General features: G+C 48.1%; 6 protein-coding genes across 6 annotated transcripts; 3 read left to right on the plus strand and 3 right to left on the minus strand.

Annotated features, from left to right (window-relative positions):
* Nucleotides 1-848: 848 nt before the first annotated feature.
* Nucleotides 849-1,493, minus strand: TREMEDRAFT_66358 (uncharacterized protein; the record flags this gene model as incomplete). The annotated part of the gene is made up of 1 exon (XM_007008415.1): nt 849-1,493. The coding sequence occupies one exon, from the start codon at nt 1,491-1,493 to the stop codon at nt 849-851; it is 645 nt and encodes a 214-aa protein (XP_007008477.1).
* Nucleotides 1,494-3,190: 1,697 nt separating this feature from the next.
* On the minus strand, nt 3,191-4,780 carry TREMEDRAFT_66359 (uncharacterized protein; the record flags this gene model as incomplete). The annotated part of the gene is made up of 1 exon (XM_007008416.1): nt 3,191-4,780. The coding sequence occupies one exon, from the start codon at nt 4,778-4,780 to the stop codon at nt 3,191-3,193; it is 1,590 nt and encodes a 529-aa protein (XP_007008478.1).
* A 776-nt stretch (nt 4,781-5,556) lies between these two features.
* On the plus strand, nt 5,557-6,771 carry TREMEDRAFT_66360 (uncharacterized protein; the record flags this gene model as incomplete). The annotated part of the gene is made up of 6 exons (XM_007008417.1): nt 5,557-5,633; nt 5,877-6,064; nt 6,220-6,317; nt 6,422-6,573; nt 6,616-6,661; nt 6,748-6,771. The coding sequence occupies 6 exons, from the start codon at nt 5,557-5,559 to the stop codon at nt 6,769-6,771; spliced, it is 585 nt and encodes a 194-aa protein (XP_007008479.1).
* A 61-nt stretch (nt 6,772-6,832) lies between these two features.
* Nucleotides 6,833-8,537, minus strand: TREMEDRAFT_46134 (uncharacterized protein). The gene is made up of 4 exons (XM_007008388.1): nt 8,366-8,537; nt 7,493-8,211; nt 7,109-7,249; nt 6,833-6,934 (listed from the first exon to the last, which is right to left on the minus strand). Exons 1-4 carry the CDS (start codon nt 8,430-8,432, stop codon nt 6,914-6,916), a joined length of 948 nt encoding a protein of 315 aa, XP_007008450.1. The 5' UTR covers nt 8,433-8,537; the 3' UTR covers nt 6,833-6,913.
* A 1,208-nt stretch (nt 8,538-9,745) lies between these two features.
* On the plus strand, nt 9,746-10,600 carry TREMEDRAFT_57970 (uncharacterized protein). Its single transcript, XM_007008389.1, has one exon. The coding sequence runs from the start codon at nt 9,829-9,831 to the stop codon at nt 10,576-10,578; it is 750 nt and encodes a 249-aa protein (XP_007008451.1). The 5' UTR covers nt 9,746-9,828; the 3' UTR covers nt 10,579-10,600.
* A 985-nt stretch (nt 10,601-11,585) lies between these two features.
* TREMEDRAFT_66363 (uncharacterized protein) lies at nt 11,586-13,165 on the plus strand (the record flags this gene model as incomplete). Its single annotated transcript, XM_007008418.1, has 5 exons — nt 11,586-11,626; nt 11,720-11,916; nt 12,033-12,608; nt 12,630-13,007; nt 13,083-13,165. The coding sequence occupies 5 exons, from the start codon at nt 11,586-11,588 to the stop codon at nt 13,163-13,165; spliced, it is 1,275 nt and encodes a 424-aa protein (XP_007008480.1).
* Nucleotides 13,166-15,804: the final 2,639 nt, after the last annotated feature.

A 15,804-nucleotide genomic window follows, 5' to 3' on the forward strand; every position in this document is an offset into this window, starting at 1 on the left:
GATCTCTTTTGGGGGCTTCCAGGATGATTCAGAGCCTTCTGTAAGGTCGTTTAAAATGCTGTTTTTGATACAGGGTTTCCTCAGGGTTTCCCCCCAGGAAGTAGGAGAGGAGAGGAAGGAGTTTTAGGCTTAGTTTGGAGGATTTGTCTATAAATAGTGGTTCTAGCTCTCTGTTTGTTTCTCTGTCTCTCTGATCAATTGTCATCTTCGATTTCAACTCTCTACTCTAACTTACTGTTGCCTTTAAGACTGTTTGAGACACGCCATTGCGGCTTCATCATCATCAGTCATATATTCGTGACAGGCGTACAGGGAAGTGTATAGAGATTCTTGTGAAGTATTGCCTTTAGAATGAGCTTCCCGTTATCGGTCGAAGTTGCTTTGGTGTCGGAAAAAGTCCAAACAGTATTGGCAGATGAAGTTCCTAGGACTGAAAGAAGATTTTGACTGATCTTTGGGACCAATAGTGTCTCAAATACCTTGAATCTGTTTCCAAGCGTAAGAATACCTTGCTTGGTTGCCTCAATTGATGATCCATTACCCACAAACACAGGGATAGGCAAGGGAAGTTCATGGATCGAAGAGAGAAGGGATTCATCGTGAACCATGGAATGTGAGGCCCCTGAATCTATGACGATGCTTGACAGCGGAGTGGATGTATGTAGAGCAATGGGAGAAGCAACAGCGACAAAGGAGAATGGTTCAGGTGATTGAATAGGCTTGGAAGATGTGATGTTGGCGGAAATACGTTGGGCAACTCGACAGTCGGTTGTGGAATGGGAGTTGGTATCATGAATTTTGCAAAATGGCTTACTTCCATCCTTGATGACCGGTCCCTTCACACTCTTTTATCTCTGTCTATTCCACTTTGCTTGAGTTGAAGACTTGGGTAGCTTAGCTGCCAGAGCCAGCGTACTTGTCTCCTGTGTCTGTCTCCTTCTAAACTCATCGTTGATTGCTGAGATAACCTCGGAGGACGAAGGATCCCCAAGCATGTGTTGGGAATCTGCCATGGATACCGAGGAAGCAGTGAGGTCGTTATAAGCTCGTCGCATTGCCGAGATAGAAGTGATTGGATTGGCTTCTTCAATGTCGGTATGCCAGATGATACGATATAGTTCTGCTTTGCGGGTGGAACGAGCGGCAGGGTAGTTGAGTCGAAGATGGTCATAGAGGGATTTGGCCTTCAGGCCTGATGGAGAGGAAGCGGAGGAAGAAGTAATATCAAGGAGGTGAGGAGGGAGAACGTTATGGATTGATGAGTCGATAGATTCGTCAATGGCTGCCCATGCTTTCCTATCTTCTTTTTCCCATGCTTTCCTCTCTTCCAGCACAACAGGAGTCTGTGCGTCGGACTGGATGACATCGTCCAGATCTTTCTGAATTAATTGAGCAAGGATTGAATGTTCCCATTCCTTGAAGTTATCTGCCCCTTTCAAAATGGTTTGACGACGAGAGAGAGTCTTCTCTCCTTCAGAGTCTGAGCTTGACATTGAAACAAAATGGGATAGATAGGTTTTGGACAGGAAGGGATGTGTTGGGAGATCGATCTGATTCCAAATCTGTCAAGGATGATCGCTAGATAGCCGTGCGCATAAATCTGGTTACTCTTAGCTGTGATTAAAGCGATGGATGAGTAAGAACTCACCTGGTTACTCTTAGCTATGATAAAAGCAACAAAGAGTAACCAGAAGAGATGGCTAGAGGTATAGGGAGTGACGGAACGTAATCTATCAGTCTGACGTGGAATTTCACAGTCCTCTCAATGTCATACGATGAAAAAAGGATGGTTCTCTCCTTCCCTTCCTCTCACCTCCGTGGTCGTATTCTCAGTCGCTCGGACATCCAATCGTCCCGATGGGGAAAGTAAGGTGAGGCAGTGTTGGCCATGCCCGAGTTCTGGAGAATGTGAGACTGTGAGAATGTGGAAATGCGAGAAACATGAAAAGCTGTGCCAGATATGACAATGAGAAGATGGACTGAAGGAAGGACCACAATCAATCCGTGTGGTGGGCGTGATGGATTCAGTTAGAACGATGAGTTTAGATCGATGGTCATTTAGTTGTGGTACTGCTGGAATGCACTTCATCATACACAAGGATCTGTTAGATGACGGACGGAAGCCGTGACACTTCAAAGCGTCACGGGGGTTAGTGTGACTGGCTGAAGATCCGTGCGGCTTTGTTAGGGACACAGCCGGAGACATGCACCTCCGGAGCTGCACGGACCTGATCGTTCCCGGCCAGAGATGTACCACTCCAGAGCGGAACACTCCCTTTAGCCATTCCCATTCAGAGAAACATCAATAACAGATCCTCCACGCCATACAAGACAGTGTTGGTAGCTCCAAAGGGCAGATGCTCTATTAAGACAAGTCTAAGAGGTAACCACTACAGTGCTGTTCAACATCACATGCTGTATTTGGCAAGAAGGTCAGCCAATATCTTGAACCAGGGGGGATTCCAATGGTGATGTATCATAGGTAATTGTTGCAGTGTTTGTAGATTTCAAGTTGTGGGGCCAGACCACCATGACTTCAAGAGTCCAGGAGATGGTACCACAGGATATCTGTACTGTGATTCATGTATGTGGAGAGCTTGGGGATGATAAGAGCGAAAATGCTCTGGCCGTGTCTGGACCCCTCTGGAGCTGCATGGTTCTCTGGCCAGGTCCAAGAGGGGGGGTTTGAACCATGCAGCTCCGGAGGTGCACGTCTCCGGCCGTGTCCTCAACAGCTTCAAAATGTCATGGGTTGAGGTCATGAGACTCCAAAGTGTCATGGATCCATAACCATGACCCACTAAAGAATCATTCCTCACCAATAACCACCAATCTGGACGACTACTCGATTCTCTAGGAGGAGTTGTAGGCTGCAAGAAAGTACAAGAGCAGTTCTGCATGCAGATTTTATCATGCATGTGGTGAGCAACATGACCAATAGTCCTTGCCAAGAGGTTGAATGAAATGTAGAATACAGATCTCTGGCCCATTCTTTTTAGTGAACTTTATGCAGTAAGTCTTAAGAAAACTAGTCATGCATGAGGTTTGGGTTTGGGAGAGGTGTAGTTAAAACCATATGGAATCTTCCATGAGTGACATCTTCAGCTGGTCACGCACGGCTTCCGTCCTTCACCTAACAGATCCACTTCAATGGTCAACTTGGAAGCTCCATTGAAAAGTTAAAGTTGTCTCACTGGGTGCTCATCTTTGTCCTATCATCAGCCACCTCCCGGGCCAGTGTATATCCTGGCTTGAGGGTCACCTTCAGTACAAAGCGGGGTGAAGAAATCCCTTGGTCATGCGCCTGTGCCTGCCGCTTGATGTTCACCCAGGCTGATCTCAGCGGGAAGGTAAGTTGACTTCCACGGTCCCCTGTAGGACCGGGTTGGAGGAATGTGATGAGTATCCGTTGAATACTCTGATGAATTGCATATCCAAGTTCTTCTCGATGAAGATGTTCATAAGTTGTTCGGCCCGCTTGCTGATTGAGCTGAGTCTCATACCGCCTCCACTCATCCATCTTTTTATATTCATCTCTGATGATTTTTTGAGCCTGTGAAAAGAGATAATCTGAAAGCTGTGTACCGGACATTGTTTGTTGAGCATCACCACTGAACCATGTTGGTACCTTGTATCGCCGAAGCGTGGAATTCTTCTGCTCTATCACTCTCCTCATTCCTTCATCCAGAGACATGGTCATAGATGGGGCCGGCAAGCTGGAAGAGCCGGCTTGTTGTGATGGTAGAATACGACTGGATGTGGTGCCTGGGCTTCCGACCGGGGGTGGAGCAAGTCCGGAGATGGAGTGACTTGCCATATACCGTGGCCCCGCTTTGCGATCGGGTCGGCTACGAGGGGTGACGGGGAGGGTCACAAAACTGCCAAGCTCACTACTGTGAGGAGGGGGCTTACTGAAGGGATTGCGCACACTACACCACTGTCGCTGCTTCTCCTCTAAGCTTGTGATTTGGTGATCAGCAATTAATGGAAGCTTCAAGCTCATGTCTTGCCTATCATTGAAACAGCACACAACTTTGAAATATGGACCAGAACGGCTGCTGTGTCTTTTGATATCTGTCACGATATGGTTGATGTTCCAAAGATATCTTGAGGAGTCATCAGTTCCCAGGGCCAAAGGTTCTGGGGGCAGTCCGCGGACCATAGTGTTGAGTTGAAAGTTGCACAAGGAGACAATTGTAGACATCAAGTCATTCCTATCTAGAAACGACCAGTTCGGATTACATTGTTCCTCTAGTGATTGAGCAGTGTCCCATGCGCTTTGATGTTCACGTATTCTAGTTGAAAGCGCGCCAGTTATGTCATTCAATACTGAACCAGTAGTAGCAAGACCGCCAGTAGGCATATATGAGATCACCCTATTCGTTTCGTCAGGCGGCGACTGAAGGATGTAGACATCCGGTGGCTCTGGACCATTGAAGTGTGTGATTGGTGCAAAGCCATAACCGACCCCTGTATCAATCCTGAAGAAATGGTTGGGGTTGCTGCAATGGGAAGGAATGGACGGGTTGAAAGCTACGATCGGGATAGGAAGTGGAGTGTATTGCAATTCCGGACGCCGGGAATTAGGGCGTGGGGTTTGAATGCCACTTCCCGGTAGTGAATCTACAGAGCTGATTGACAAGTTATCGAGACCACCCTGAGACGAATTATCACTGACGACAGAGATGCCATCAAAGCCGTCAGTTCGAAAGGTGTCTGAATGTGAAGATGCAGAACTGCTGGATGTTGAAGTTGGAGGAGAAGGAATCCAGCGGTACATTGCTATGGAGATTAAACCACGAGGAGTCTACCGACGAATTGTCAAATTCGATTCTTGAAGAAGTTAAGGGTAACAAGTGAGGTATTTGTATATCCTGTGAAAGCTATCAGAGTATACTCTTACTCAACTCACCCGGGGGATTTAAATCATGAATCAAGATGGTGTCTGTGAGATTCTCCTGAGTATAGGGAGCTATCTTTTCTCACGGATTCGATATACCGATCCGTCTCGACGAATAAAGGATCGTGACAATTTCCTCCTTATCCTCAGTATGTCCGACGCCCAGTGTTCCCGATGGGGAATGTTACGCTCGGTAGTATAAGCTAAGCCCGATGTGGTGGGATCGTGGGATCATGGGATAGTGAGATTCTTGAGAGTGTGAGAGAGACATGAAAAGCTATGCAACACATAGAAAATTGAACGGCGGAATGATTGAAGTGTCGATCGAACAAAAATCCGTGCGACGGGAATGATGTGATTGATGAGGATTTTGATGGATTTGATGGGATGTGTGTACCTGATCAACTTGTGTATCCGGATGGAAGATACATCAACTCTTTGGATTCATCAGATTCTCCATTAACTCGTAACTCGACTGAACATCTTTCCTGCAGTCTTCTCCGCTAGTCTTGCCATTTGACATAGCCAACTTGTCCTACAAACCGGGCAGTTCCTAAGTTGCCGTCGTCGATCTTTGACAAAATTGATCCGGTTGCCAACGAGCGAAAGAGGCAGAAGGACGGGTGAGACACGACTTGGAAACGAGTTTGATCGACATGTTTCGATGGGAAGATTGTGTTGAAGGTCATATAATCTTAGGATTGACTTTCTCTTTGATATCATCCATACTTTTGTAAGTACCCCCTGTATTTTTCTCACTCTTCCCTCTTGTTCCGACATTTATCACGTAAAGTTGATATCCCTCGCGATATTTTTCCTCTACCAAGTCCCCAATCCCGAATAGATCTCCCACTTTTTTCACCCGTTTTAGAAAATATTCAAAAGTGTGGTTTTTAGCTCAAAGCGAATAGAATACTGCATCAGGTTTTCACTGCAGCTTGACATAGATTGAAATAGGAAGATACTGATTGAATAGAACCCTGGTCACTTTTTCAACACCATACAATAAATCGATATACTTCTTACGTACACCTAACCCTTCTATTCATTTCGGAGCTTTGGGTTATTGTCCTCCTACTTCGGAATGTATCAAAAGAGTTGGGTATAGTACAGGATCAGAAGTGACCGAATGGTTGACTAGAGCTCAGGTTTTGTATGCTGTAGGTGAGTCAATCATCATCTCGTCTGTCTTCAACATCCCCCGACCTGCAGTCGGGAGGGTTCGTGGTCGGTTGGTTTTGGCTACGACGATCAGCTGGTAGATTCACCAAGACTAAGAAGACGAGAACGTGGGCTTGACGAGCTGCGCTGATAGTTAGGCGCCATCTTCATGTTACTAGCTTTGATAGCTCTTTTGTTATCTTTATTGAGGGTAGGACAATTCATGTGGAATCCGATTTACTTTCGTACCATGTCTGTTAGTTTTCTTTTATCCCCCCCTAGCCGTCCTTCTCGGTATGTACACTTCTGATGACCGGGGTGATATTTGTGATGCTGAGAATACGAATGACTCACACCCAGTTACTTGGCTTCATATTCTCCCTCTTGGCTGAAATCTTCGCCCTGATCCTCTGGGTCCAGGCTCGACATCGATACGACGCAGAGGGTGTTCGAGCGACTTATGGAGCTGCGTTATGGATTGGTTTAGCAGGGCTCATCTTGGCTTTCCTCGCGTGAGTCTTTTACACCTTTTTCTGCCATGTTTTGTGAATCAGACGGTCAACTGTACATTACCAGTCAGGGATGCAAGTGGACGGCTGCGTCAGTCATAGTTAGTACCCGAGTCGACAACTAAACCCCAGGGCATGCTTCGGTGGACCGGCGTTTGAAGCGAAATGGATGTATAGAGCGCATCGGAATGTCCCGTATAATCTGTAAGAAAGAGGATCAGGTTGGAATTTCTTGTAAGGGCACCAGAGGGGATCGGAATGTCAGACACGATATGAGTACATGCATCAGTACAATGTTAGCCACGTTCAAGCGACGCAAATGTGCATGAAGGGTACGCATCGACTAGTCGAACAGACCAAAGCCCTGGAGATCAGCGTGTGCTCTCTTAAGTTGCCAGCTATGATGCACGACGCATGCACCCGAAAACGCATCTCTTGCACGAAGCAAAGCGGCATGCACCGCAAAGTAGATTTTTGACATCGTTGTGTCTGGGATTGAGGAGAGGGGATAAGTAGAGGCCGTCAGAACGAGACTCACCATGTCGTCATCAGACTCCTCCTTCTCTTCCTCTTTGGCAGGGGCGGCTGCTTCGGCAGCTGCGGCGGGAGCATCGGCAGCAGCGACCGGGGCGGCGGCTGCGGCGGCGAACGCCTCGGGGTTGGCGAGGTACTCCTTGATCTGAGATTAGCACGAGTCGGATGCAAATCATCTCAGATTTTACAAGCGCATGTCACTGTAGAGAGGATGTGTGTAGTCAGAATGGATAATGGATGTCGTCCTTGCCTGAGGCTAGGAAATCTCCAGTGGACGAAGAATTGTAACATCATACGAGGGGAGGGATCGGCGTCGGGTGCAAAGAGGGAGAAGTGGAGTCGAGATACTAGGAGGAGGAAAACAGGAGACATAAGAGACAAAACTCACCTTTGCAGATCCCTCAAACTCGTATTCCGTCGCAAGCGACACCCCGAGGATGTTCTTGTACGAGTTGACCAACGAATGGGTAACCGAAGCGATCGTGGGGAAGCCGGTAGCGAGAGAGATAGCAGCAACAGTTTTGATACCAGTCATGAATCTCTCCAACAGAGTCGATTCCTCTACATCCAACACATCCGAAGGGAACACGGCACCATTGTCGTAGACCTGAACAACGCTCATACCATAGGTGAACGGAGAGATATTGAGCATGTTCAAAAGAGTAGCTTCCGAAGATCCAACTCTGCCCCCAGCGGTAAGCACCTGAACGTCGGAGACGATTTCGATGGTACCTCTGGCAATTTTGGTGGGGATACCGAGAGCCTGGAAGAAAGAAGTTTTACCAGGTTCCATACCAGTGTTACCGGCGGGAACGTACACGTCGTTTGGTGCGAGGGCACCAGCACGAGCGGGTGCAGCGACTTTGTTGGAAATGATGATTTCTCGTACGTCTTTAAGATCACCAGAAGTGAAAACGAAACCGATGTTGCCTTTGATGTGAGGGAGGAGACGTTCGAATTGAGGATAATCGGGCATGATGACTCGAAGAGCACGACGGACCATGGTGTTTTTACCCATGAGGACGACACCTTTGCCGCGGAGAGCTTGTCGAATGAGATGAAGTTGTTGAGAGGAGACATTGTCGATGTTGACGAGGAAGATAGAGGCTAGAGGTTAGTTTTACTCGCCCCTTGTGAAGGTACATATGGGGGAGGTGTGGGGCATCATCGTTTGTTTAGGTGGACGCATTATATAGTCCGGGGTGTAAGGTATGAAGTGGGATGATATAGCATAGCCTGAGAGGGAAAGAGAGAAACCCACGATACTCGGCAATGAGAACCTTGAGCTTCTCAAAGTAAAGCTCCTTGTCGGATTTGGATCCACCCATTGTGACTGACTGAGTGATTTGTAGCTATGAAGAGGATGAGTCGATTAACAAGTCTCCCAATCGAACCCTGTATGAGTTCGGAAGGATTTTTCAAGACTTGTAGGTAGATAGATGAAAGAGAAAGAAGAGGGGAGGAGGGGCAGGAAGGAGTTTCGACCTCGCGGGGTTTATCGGAGTTTCACCTGATCTGAACGTGGCACTATTCCCCACTTTCCTCCAACCCTGTTCATCCACCGCCATACAACTATACCTACCAGCTCCACTATGATCCAATAAGCAAGCTTCCAATACGACCTCTTCAAGCTAGACTTGGACAATAAACATCACACGAGATGGAATGCCGCTCGATCGCTTCACAATCTTTCGTCTCGTCATCTTACCACGATTATCCCTCCGGTCCATCTTCACCTCTCCCCCTTCTTTTCGTCCACCTTCGACAGAGGGTCCCAGAACTACACCCTACGTACCTCCTTGGTCTCCGGGATCTTCTCGACTTCTTCCTTTGCCCACTCTTTCTGCTCATAAATCACCCAACCACGCACCTCAAGCTCACAGAGATGAACCGCAAGAGCATTCTCCCGACGTCTGTAGTGCCGCTCTTAGCTCCAATGGTCCAACCTCGAGAGGGAAGAGTGATCACACGCAAGCTGAGATAGATGGACACGAGCTATCTCCTCAAGCTAGGACGGCTCTGATGGCTCTACGACGTATCGTCTCTGCTCTACAACCTGACACCACCCCTATTCCTCCAGACTCTCCCTCCTTCACACCGTCCAATTCTCGACCACCCACAATCACCGATTCTCGAAATTCTCCCCCACCAGTCAAACCTCATCCTTCTCATCTCCTTAGAACTGCCAACTCGATTGATCCCCTACAATCCCCTCCGTCACATTCTTTCACCGATGTCACACCCACCCCGACGATTCTTCCTCCACCGCCTCATGACCCACAAACGACAAATCAGACATTTTCTCTCTCCTCCTCCGATACCATATTTAAGAATATACTTCTATCTTCAACCGTCACCTCCTCACAAGCTGAACGCACAGCGAGTTCACTTCTACCTCCCGCTGTCCATCGGCTGCTCAAGGCACGTCTTCACAAACTCGCCGTACAGCTCATCCTTTCAACCCCAGAATATTTCACCTCTCCTCTTATCGTATCCCGTGCGACTCTGCAACTCGAAAGACAAGGCGCTGGAAAACTTGCTCGTCGACTCAAGTTTCACACCTCCACACTTTCCTCATCCTCCGGGGATTCTTGTTCCCCTCCTGGAGCCTTTCCCCATTTCCCAGAACGAGAAGACGAACGACAACGCGAGGGTGAAGAACCTGATTCTTCTCTGCCTCCTTCACATTGGAAACACATTCCTCTCCCTCTTCCCTTGGATCAAATGGTCGGTCCCCGAATATCCCGCTTAACGGCTCATTACAATACCCATCTCTCTCATCTACTTCACCCCACATCACCCAATCAACCCTCTTCCAAGAAACTTCCACGACCTTCTCCCTCTTTACATCAACTGAGAGGATTACTTTATGTGGTTGATAATCTCGAGCGACATAGAGGTTTCAAACCAGACGGTGTCACTGCGAACCTCATTCTAGGGTGTTGGTTACGATGCGGAGTCTCCTCCGTCGGGATCGGACATCATGGGGGCTCAATCGAATCGAGGTTTGGGATGAAAGTAAATTGGAGAGTGTACAGATCTAAGGAAGGTTGGAAAGTTGGGTGGAAACGACGTTCTAGGGCTTTATGGGGGAAAGAAGATGTCAGAATGTTATTCGAGATCATCGCCAGGATTATGGAGAAAAATGTGGGAATAGTTTCTTCCACCTCACCTCGTTCACATATATCAAACGACATTCCTGATGGAGGAAATCTGTCTCTCGGATCTTCGGAAGAGAGCATAGGTATGGATGGACATCAAGGTGGAAGGGGAGAAACGGAAGGACGGGAAGGGGGAGAAGAACAAGGACAAGGGAGGATAAGGTATATGGTGGAATATGATAAACATATACTTCCTTTTTGTAAAATGGTAGTGAGAGCAATGAGGGATTTAGAGGATCATGAGGGTGTACAAATGGTTTTGGTTTGGAAAGCGGGAATGAGAGATCAGTTGAAGGATGGTATGAAATCTTAATGAAATTTAATAGTTTATCTTCCATCATTCATCGGCTGACTACTCATACATTTGCTGATAGCTAACATTCAGTCGAATGAAATTCTCGACAATTTCCCCAACGTTCATCCTCCCTTATTCTTCTCTCTCGCATTATTCGCATATATCATATTTTTCTTGAACAAATACTTTCCTCTGTTATTTTCGACCCGACTAGATCCCCCTTTATGATATCAACAGACCGATCTCTTATCCCATCTGCTACCTCGAACGTTCCTTTCTTGCGATCGCACAACCAACCAATATCTTTTCTAATCTATTCCTTCTTATCCTTTCAGCCTACAGATCTCGTCTCACCGAACGATCAAGATATATCCCACCTTCACACCTTCAAGCCTTTATAAATCGGCCAGATCCCTTCTCACCATCCCTCCCTTCATCTTGACACAGCCAACCGATCTCTTCCCACGTTCTCATCGTTCTTCCTCTCCCAGTTCTCGATACACCAATCCTTCCCATCTCTTTATCCTTCTCCATATCTCAACCATTCAAACTCTTCTCATCACCCCACTTTCCATTTTATCTCATCCACCCAATCTTTTCAAACCATTCCGGCCTGCATCCTCTCACATTTGACTGATTCGTCCCACCTCCTCATCTTCCTTTGTCTCTCAACCGATCAATCTCTTCTCACAAATCTGAATAATTCTTCCCACACTTCTACTTCTCCCCCGGGTGTGAACACTTCTCACGGCTGATAAATCACGCGGAAACGGGAGGAATGCCCGAGGATCAAGATTGGGTCGATAGATCCGCATTTCGACCGCGCCCGATACGTTCGGGCGGATATCCTTTCATGGTGACCAAACGAAATCTTCGCATGTACTTGGCCTTTGGCCTCTTCCCTTCGGACGGGACCGGGTAACCGTAATCGAGGAAACTCCGCGGACGTTGTTCTCGACTATATGAGAGGGTGAAATCACCTACTCATCCCACGTCTATTCGAGACACTCTTTCTTCCAGAAGACATGTCAAACCCAAATCCTCCATTGAGCCGTCTACCACCCGGGTGGGCAAAACAGGGGCCTGCCTCAGATGTCTCATATGTACCCCACCCTTTATCGTCGTCTCTTCTGCCGTCTCGTCAGACTGACGCGATTAGAGCATGGCAGCAGCAAGTAACTAATTCAACAGTACCCCGTACGACCCATCGCCCGCCTCCGGTCCCAGGGGATGATGACTCTGGTAGTGAAAGTGGAAGTGAGACAGGTAGATCTGATGATTACTCGTATCGTCTCGGCAGGCGACAAAGCACCGGGAGAACAAGTCCAGACGCATCACAGGCCGCTACACAACTAGGTCCGTCATCGACCTCGAGACGTTTTACAGACTCTCCTCCACCTTTCGACCGGCTTACTATTGAAGGGGAAGGCTCTGCAAACACCAGATCCACTCGTCCTCTAGAACGGGGAGAGCGGGTGAAAGTGTGGACCCTATAATGGAGTCCTTGGAGAGAATAATTGTTTGGCCACAGGGAGATGGAATACCCCCCTGGGCTACCGATGCAAAGCAGTCATGGGCACACGATCAGAAATGGACTGCATGGGTGTTCATGTCAGTGGTTAAAAAGTCCATTAGTGAACGGCTGGTAGATTTTAGTGGAGAACGCACCAAGCAACACGATAGGGAGAGGGCCGAGTCTGGGAATCACAATCATTGTTATCGTTCTCACAAACAAATAGAGGCTTGTTTGACTGATCAAGTGTTAAGCTATATTCAAAATCGAATGACAGCCTCACTTCCAAAGTCCACGCTGCATGACAGAGGAGATGGTGATCAGGTACTGAGACTGCAGACCATGTTTATTGGAGTAGACCGTTTCGACAAAAAAATGGCTGCAGAGATCTTTGTCGACAGGATAGGACAGGTAGTGTATGCGCCAGACGAGGGGTTCTCGCCCTCAGGGGACGTTTCTGGCTCAAGGACTGACGGGCATGGGCATAAACACAGGCCCCGACCATCACACTCAACATCCCATGGAGTTTCAGGAGGTGAGAGCTTGATACCTTTAGTATACCCGGGGGGTTGGGCTTCAAAAGAACGGCAAAGGGTGGAAACCGCTCCAATCTCAGCGCAATGGACGTATTTCAAAGGTTTTACGGTTTACCGTGCACCTACGCGTCCCTCTTGGCTCCAAAATTGTACCCTAGATCATCATGATGGCAACTACTGCGCCAATGGTTATGATGCTTACTTCACCCTTATCAATGAAATGACTGCTTTACTCGAACGATGTCTTAACGACACCTGGAGCGATCAAAGAAGCATAGAGCAAACACCCGACCACCCAAATCAGACCATGCAAACTCCGGAGATTTCGAAGAACCAGGTACTTCTTAACCTTGGGAACAGACTGGTTGAAGTGTTGGATAATGACAGGATACAACGGAGTGAGTTGAGGAAGAGGCCCATTCAACTGACATCGCTTGGAGTTGACGTCAAACGTCTCCCAGGAACACAGACAGCACGTGCCAAAATACAGGGTACAATCATTCTCAATACACAACCATATAAGCTTCATGAAGTTGAAGATGGCCCTTGGCCATGATTACACCAATTCTGTCAGCAGATTCATAGTTGCCCAATTGACACACATCTTCAACTCTACTGGTGTGCCATGCTGAAAGAACCGTACAGACAGAGTGGGACACATCACAGTGCCATGCATGTCAATAGTGTGTCACTAGCTGTCCAAATCTCGACTACCTAGAGACGGGTTTCTCTGAGTTGTACTCTCCTTGATTGTTTCCGTATCTGGTTCATCAATCACCGTAATGTTAGGTGACGGATGATAGCCGTGAGGCTATGAAGCGTCATGGGGGCATCTGTGACCAAGCAAAGACATGACACATGGGAAAATTCATCTTCTCATGACTTGTGCAGCTTTGAAGTGGCATGTCTTCTGTAAGGCATCTAACATGAAAGACTTGAGTCATCTGAGCACAAAGTCCTCCTAATCCGGTCTTCAGTGCATGTCAGGACCAGACATTGAAAATAGTCTGTGTGTTACGGGGTAACAACAAAACAAGAGAACTCTATCAAGTTCGATGGATCAGGATGGAGGAAAGCGGGAGTTGGAGGCAGTGCTGCAGTAGGTAGGGACAGGTTTTCCCCTTTTCGAGATTTCCCCACTGGGTTTGCTCAAAAGCGGTTTTTCACCTGTCCGAGTATGTACGTAGACGCTTGCAGCAGGAGAGGACAAGGACAAGGATACCTGTAGACAGTATATAGTACAATCAGCAAAGTACCAACTTTGCTGATTCTTCAATATCTGTCATGGTCCTGTCCTTGACAGACCTCGATGGATCAAAGACAGGTGGACTGCAACTGTTTATTTAGCTTAGATAACAACGGTTAGTATGTTGTCCATAGACTTGTGATGTGGTCGGACGACTAAGTGACTTGCGAAGGATCCGGGCAGGTCGAGATGACGATAAGGGTGTATGTGATGGTGTGGATAGGACTAATGATGGTGAGGGATGTGTCGGATGTAAGTAGTATGTCAAGATGAGGTCTTTTGCGAGTGGCAAATAATATTTTGATCTATTATAATAACAGATGATGAGAGGCTAACTTTCGAGACAAACCACGTGGGAGTCGCGTGCGCGCGAACAGGGGGGCGAGCAGGGGGATTGCGAGTAGGGGGATTGCGAGTAGGGGGATTGCGAGTAGGGGGATCGCGAGTAGGGGGATTGCGAGTAGGGGGATCGCGAGATGTCTCATGCATACCCTGAGCTGTCGGAACCTGTCTGACCTGTCAGAACCTGTCTGACCTGTCGGAACCTGTGTGTGTAGTGGGGGAAAAGCGTAATTGAACCGAGTTTTCGATCGCCCAAAATCCCCTAAATAGGGGGTGAACGCAGCCAAAATCGACTTTTTTTGCGTTTTCTCGCGTTTTTTCGCGCTCAGGGGGTTCCGTCACATGTAACCTGCTCCACTGACTTCTCTGCCACCTATAGGGGAGAAGAATTTGGACGTCCCCGGTCCGTGTCATTTTAGGCTACAATTCACGGGGCTCTTCGAGGCGACTCGCAACCCTGTTCACACCGTGCACCTTTACACCGTTATTGTGACCATTCACGGGGCTCTCCGAGGCGACTCGCATCCCCGTTCACACCGTGCACCTTTACACTGTTATTGCGACCATTCACGGGGCTCTCCGAGGCGACTCACATCCCCGTTCACACCGTGCACCTTTACACCGTTATTGCGACCATTCACGGGGCTCTCCGAGGCGACTCGCATCCCCGTTCACACCGTGCACCTTTACACTGTTATTGCGACCATTCAAGGGGCTCTCCGAGGCGACTCTCAAGACCCCGTTCACACCGTGCACCCCTTTGCACCATACCCGTCAGTTGCCTTCCATACTATTTGAATTGGGCTGAGCTTTTAGATTCTTACATAACCTCATATATAAATCTTTCTACATTACATCATGAGCCTACAGGGGCTAAGCCGCCGTCAGCTTGCACAGCGAGCACGGCGTGAAAGGGAGCGGGGCAGTCGACAATTGACAGATGTTGGACATAATGATGACATGGACATGGATCCACCTCCAATGGGCGAAAACACCGTTCTTTCTCGAAGACAAGCTGGACAGCAATCCAGGCAAGACCGGGAACATGCTCTCTCACATTGCCGTGCTCGGCAGGACTACACTGATGGGACATCTGTTCACTGGCTGGGCCGCTGTGAGGTGCCATGTCCGAAATGTGCCGCGTTACACTGGCTTGAGGAACGTGCTATCAACATCGCCGCGGGAGGGGAACGCTCATCTTTGGCTAATCCCCTGTTTTCTGGCTGTTGCTCAAATGGGGCTGTGCAACTCCCACTTCCATTGGACCCTCCACTGGAACTTCGAGATCTCTTAACAGATCAAACACATCGTAAGCTGGCATTAGTCAATTCAATGGATGGAACACTGACTGTCATCAGAAGGTAAGCTGCGGCGGGAGCAGCTCCGAAATTACAATAATTCTCTTGCTTTCACCTCAATGGGTGTTGATAAGCAAGACATGCAAGTTTGGGGACCTCAAGGGATATACACCTTTCGTATTGGCGGACGAGCATACCACCAAATTGGGGCATTACTCCCTGAAGCTGGAGAACATCCCCGATTTGCTCAAGTCTTCCTGGCGGGTCTATCTGAAGCAGAACAGGCTGCTCAGCGAAACATTCACATCC

This window comes from Tremella mesenterica, assembly GCF_000271645.1.
Source record: "Tremella mesenterica DSM 1558 unplaced genomic scaffold TREMEscaffold_21, whole genome shotgun sequence".
In the NCBI taxonomy this organism is placed as follows: domain Eukaryota; kingdom Fungi; phylum Basidiomycota; class Tremellomycetes; order Tremellales; family Tremellaceae; genus Tremella; species Tremella mesenterica.